We start from the raw sequence: 6,000 nt of genomic DNA, 5'->3' as shown, positions 1-6,000 counted from the left end.
TTCGAGTGACAAGAAGAAAGCCATTGTTGAAAGAAAGTCATAAGAAGTCCCATTTGCAGTTTGCGAGAAGCCATGTGGGGGACACAGCCAACATGTGGAAGAAGGGGCTCTGGTCAGATTGAACTTTTTGGCCTAAAAGCAAAATGCTGTGTGTGGCAGAAAACAAACACTGCACATCACCCTGAAAACACTATACCCACCGTGAAACATGGTGGTGGAGCATCATGTTGTGGGGATGCTTTTTCAACAGGGACAGGGAAGCTGGTCAGTTGATGGGAAGATTGAGGGAGCCAAATACAGGGCAATCTTAGAAGAAAACCTGTTCTCAAGTCTGCTAAAGACTTGGCAGGCAGAGGTTACCTTCCAACTGGACAACCCTAAACATACAGCCAGAGCTACAATGGAATGGTTTAGATCAAAGCATATTCATGTATTAGAATGGCCCAAAGTCCAGACCCAAATCCATTAGAGAATTTGTGGCAAGACTTGAAAATTGCTGTTTACAGATGTTCTCTCTATCCAGCCTGACAGAGCTTGAGTTATTTTGCAAAGAAGAATGGGCAAAAATGTCACTCTCTAGATGTGCAAAGCTGGTAGAGACATCCCCAAAAAGACTTTCAGCTGTAATTGCAGCAAAAGGTGGTTCTACAAAGTAGTGACTCAGGGGGGCTGAATACAAATGCACACCACAGTGGTGCAGAGGGGCACAGTTCTGCTGGAACAAACAGTTTTTCCTCAAACTGTTGCAACAAAGTTGAAAGGGCACAATCATTTAAAATGACTTGGCAGTGGAGATTGTATGGCTGTGTTATTGATTCTTTGCCCTATGTCTGGAATGAGATGTCCAACAAGCTCATCATAAAAGGTAATTGATGGCTAGGGCTGGTTTCACCCGGGCTGGTCCAATCCGACCTGACAAAAACAGGTGGATGGGGGAATCTATTCCCCATCCGTCCAGTGGATCGGATGAACGGGCGGTCTGTTTCCATCGATCACCTCAGAGAACAGCAGGGCTGTGTCCATATCCGCACTGCATAGCAGAGCAGACACGGACCTATCATCTACCTGTTCAGCAGAGAGATCCCCTGCTAAGCAGACGGATGCACATTACAGAGTCCCGCACTTGTGAAACCAGCCTAAGTGTCTACAAACTTTTAGCCACATTTAGTGCATTTGTTATTACCAGTAATTAATCTACATTTTTGCAGATCACAAGTAGCCTGAAAAAGAGATCACACAAAAGGTTATAGTTGTAAAATATTTTATTTGTAAATGCTGATCTTCTAAATCTGCTTCCACAAATTCCAAAACCCATAACACTCTGTATACTCCAAAAATCATTTTTTGCCAACATTAGATACTATTTTACAGGACAGAAAAAAATGAACTGTAGGACAAATACTGGTAGGATGTTGAGATATTTTACAAGAAGAAAAATATTCAAGAAACAATTTCATACAGCTATTTACCAAGAGAAAAAAAATATATACAATTCATTTCTTTTGTACGATAAAAAATACATCATGCCATATACATTACAAGTTCAAGACTGTGTGACTGAATAGATCAAGAGCATACAGTCGACTTCCATTGTGCACACAAATAAAAAGCTTTTTTTTTTTTTATATTCAGCCTGTGAAGTGTCAGTACCGGAATTTGAAGTAAAAAAAAAAAAAAAGAAAAGAAAAATTCAAAAACAAACTTTCTACAAGCAAGCACAACTTGTATCTTTTTTTAAGAAATGTAAACAAAAATTCTTACAAATGTTTTAAATTAATTTTTCCAAAGTTCTGCAGTTGCAAGTACTGTATTCTACAATTAATCTTTTTTATTTAATAGCAAAAATGCTATCATGAATCATTTTCCTTTCTCATGATTCATTAACTGATGACCTAAACCTGACATGTTTTTTCCTTTTTTTTATATGTAAGCCAATAGGAAAAAAAAAAAAAAAAGAAAAAAAGAAAAGAAAAGCAGAGCCCTCCATTTGGGTAGTTTTAGCAGTTATTCACAGTTATCAAAAAATATAAGCACAAAGAACCTGACTGGAAAAGAACAGGGATGTTACAATTTGACTTGAAATGTGAAAACAAAAACAAGCAGGACCAAACTTGATCAATGTTAAACCAAAAAGAAAAAAATACATGCCATCAAATTTCAAACAAAAAGACCACAATTTTCTCTAAACTTGAACTTTTTTTTTCATTTTTATTTTTTTGTTTTTTGGTAAGAACCAAAAAATATAAATTCTTATATGATACAAAAAAATCACATTGTAACATCCCTATCTTAATTTTTTTTTTTCAAAATTAGCACCCAAACTGCTGCAGAGTCTGGTAGCATTTGGTCAATCACTATTTTATATTGTATTATATTTTCAAATTATTTACACAGCTGTACAAAGTAACATAATGTGTGTTAATTCTGCAAGTAACAGCAGCAGCTTGGCTTTCTTCTATTTTTTTTTCTTTTAAAAAATAGCTTCATTCAGTTATCCAATAATAAATACAAAAAGTTTCTCTTATTTTACAGAAATAAAAAAAAAAAAACTACAATAAACTGACTCATGGAATCAAGTATTTTAAATGTATTTTAGTGCAAGTTATTTTCCCTTAGCTCTATCCCTAAGGAAGTCGTTTCAGTACATTCCTTGTTCAGTGGTGTCTACGTTTATTTATTTAGTTTTCTTTATTAGAGGGCCTGCCCCTTTTTTCATATAAGGCTGTGGCCAGCACGCTGGGCATCTTCTTTCGCTGGTGATCTCAGTCTTACATTCAGGTATTTGTCCGCTTGCTGACGTGTTTCTTGACCCAGTAAAACATTTTCTTCAGTGAACACGAAGCAAAAGCACTGGACTCGCTCAGAAACCAGCTGCCTGGTCGGAACACCAGAGGGGCGTGACAGCGGCCTCCTCCTCCTTAGGCAGCATCTAGTTTCACTTGCTAAGCAGGTTTTAAAGACACACATGTATCATTTTGCCAGCATGTTTAATCACATCTCAGGGACAAGTAAAACCATGGAGTAGCAAGGAATGCTTTCAGTTCATCCATTTCCGGCAGTTAACGGCACCACAGTGGCAGGGGATCTTGTGCTGATCATCTTCAAAATCAAACTTATAATCATAACAGAGCTGAAAAGATAAGACACAAAGCAATCAATTCTAATGTAAAAGTGCATAAATGTTCAGACATAAAATAAACGCATAAAAAAAACAAAAAAAAAACACTGAGTTTAAATGTTTCATAAAGAACAGGGACAGTGTCTTGTGCATTTGTTACATACAGTGCATGGACATGACGACTCCCCTGAAGTTTTCCACATTGTCATGTTACAACCAAAAACATAAATGGATTTTATTGGGATTTTATCTGATAGACCAGGGATCCTCAAACTATGGCCCTCCAGTTGTTCAGGAACTACAATTCCCATCGTGCCTAGTCATGTCTGTGAATGTCAGAGTTTTACAATGCCTCATGGGATGTGTAGTTCTGCAACAGCTGGAGGGCCGTAGTTTGAAGATCCCTGTGATAGACCAACACAAAGTGGCACATAATTGTGAAGTGAAAAGTAAATAATTTTTTTTCACAAATAAATACCTGAAAAGTGTGGTGTGCATTTGTATTCAGCCCTTCCTAAAGCAATACTTTATAGAACCTCCTTTCACTGCAATTACAGCTGCAAGTCTTTTTGGGGGATGTCTCTTTCAGCTTTTCACATCTGGAGAGTGACATTTGTGCCCATTCTTCTTTACAAAATAGCTCAAGCTCTGTCAGATTGGATGGAGAACGTCTATGAACAGCAAGTTTCAAGTCTTGCCACAGATTCTCAATTAAATTTAGGTCTGGACTTTGACTAACACATGAATATGTTTTGATCTAAACCATTCCATTGTAGCTCTGGCTGCATGTTAAGGGTTGTCCTGCTGGAAGGTGAACCTCTGCCTCACTCTCAAGTCTTTTGCAGACTCTAAGGCCTCGTACACACGGCCGAGGAACTCGACGTGCCAAACACATCGAGTTCCTCGGCGAGTTCAGCCCTGAAGCCGCCGAGGAGCTCGGCGGGCCGAGTTCTCCCATAGAACAACGAGAAAATAGAGAACATGTTCTCTATTTTCTCGACGAGTTCCTCGTCGGCTCCATCAGGCCGAAAGTGTACACACGACAGAGTTTCTCGGCAGAATCCGGCTCTGACCGAGTTTCTCGCTGAATTCTGCCGAGAAACTCTGTCGTGTGTACGGGGCCTAACAGGTTTTCTTCTAAGATTGCCCTGTATTTGTCCTCTAACCATCTTCCTATCAACTCTGACCAGCTTCCCTGTCCCTACTGAAGAAAAACATCCCCACAACATTATGCTGCCACCACCATGTTTCACAGTAGGGATGGTATGTTCAGGGTGACGTGCAATGTTAGTTTTCCACCACACACAGCGTTTTGCTTTAATAGCCAAAAAGTTTGATTGTGGTCTCATCTGACTAGAGCACCTTCTTTGCTGTATCCCTCACATGGCTTCTTGCAAACTGTAAACAGGACTTCTTATGGCTTTCGTTCAACAATGGCTTTCTTCTTGCCACTCTTCCATAAAGGCCAGATTTGTGGAGTGCACAACTAATAGTTGTCCTGTGGACAGATTCTCCCACCTGACCTGTGGATCTCTGCATCTCCTCCAGAGTTACCATGGGCTTCTTGGATGCTTCTCTGATGAATGCTCTGCTTGCCTGGCCTGTCAGTTTAGATGGATGGCCATGTCAGGTTTGAAGTTGTGCCATACTCTTTCCATTTTTGGATGGAATGAACAGTGCTCAGTGACATGTTCAAAGATTGGGATATTTATTTTTATAACCCAACCCTGCTTTGAACTTCTCCACAACTTTATCCCTGGACTTATCTGGTGTGTTCCTTGGCCTTCATGATGCTCTTCGTTCTCTAAGGTTCTCTAACAAACCTCTGAGGGCTTTACAGAACAGCTTTATTTATACAGAGATTAAATTACATACAGGTGGACTCTATTTACTAATTAGGTGACTTCTGAAAGCAATTAGTTCCACTAGATTTTAGTTAGGGGTATCAGGGAAAAGGGGCTGAATACAAATTCACGCCACACTTTTCAGCTATATATTTTTTTTAAAAAAATTGAAAAACAATTATCATTTTCCTTCCACTTCACAATTATGTGCCACTTTGTGTTGATCACATAAAATGCATTTGTGTTTTTGGTTATAACATAACAAAATGTGGAAAATTCCAAGGTGTATGAATACTTTTTCCAGGCACTGTATATACAAACATTCTAAATCCATTGCCAAGAAGCTTACATATACTGAGTGAAGCAGTTATAAGTGTTGGGCTAGGGAGGTAAACCCAAGCTTATCAGGGTAGAATTACACCATAAGTACTACATTTTAGAGGGAAGTGTCTATTCCTATATACAACCCCAATTCCAAAAAAAATGGGACATTGTGTGAAATGTACATAAAAACAGAATGCAATGATTTTCAAATCTCAAACCCATATTTTATTCACAACAGAAAACATATCAAATGTTTAAACTGATAAAATGGACCATTTTAAGAAAAAAAGGTACTTTTGAAATGAATGGCAGCAACACGTCTCAAAAAAATAAAAATAATAATAATAGTATTGTATTAAATTATATATATATATATATATATATATATATATATATATATATATTTATTTAACAATTGAAAGTGTCCCCCATGCTCACACGCGAATGCATACGTACGTTGCGCATGCATATGTAAATGTAAGTATAAAGGCTTTTAAAGCCATGCCTATGGAAATGAACATAGTTTGTCGCCATTCCACGAAAGTACGCAATTTTAAAGCGTGAAATGTTGGGCATCTATTTACTCGAAACATCTTTTACATTTTACCAAACAATTGGGTAATAAACTTTTTTTGTGCATAATAAAAATAGCAATTTAAAAAACAGCTGTGCAAAAATTGTGTCACGTAAAAAAATTCCAACAATTTTTTATTT

At 37.8% G+C, this 6,000-nt stretch overlaps 1 protein-coding gene across 7 annotated transcripts in view; it reads right to left on the bottom strand.

The window, feature by feature from the left end:
* Positions 1–1,244: 1,244 nt before the first annotated feature.
* Positions 1,245–6,000, bottom strand: part of KMT2C (lysine methyltransferase 2C) — a 310,800-nt gene continuing 306,044 nt past the window's right edge. For all 7 annotated transcript variants that reach the window (XM_040352734.1, XM_040352731.1, XM_040352735.1 and 4 more), the window contains one exon: positions 1,245–3,130. In XM_040352734.1, the coding sequence (XP_040208668.1) occupies positions 3,038–3,130 (93 nt within the window). In that variant the 3' untranslated portion in view covers positions 1,245–3,037. The remainder of the gene's footprint in view (positions 3,131–6,000) is intronic.

Source organism: Rana temporaria, chromosome 5 (genome assembly GCF_905171775.1).
Source record: "Rana temporaria chromosome 5, aRanTem1.1, whole genome shotgun sequence".
Classification (NCBI taxonomy): domain Eukaryota; kingdom Metazoa; phylum Chordata; class Amphibia; order Anura; family Ranidae; genus Rana; species Rana temporaria.
The sequence above is the reverse complement of the archived record's forward strand: the minus strand, read 5'-3'. Positions and strand labels throughout refer to the sequence as shown.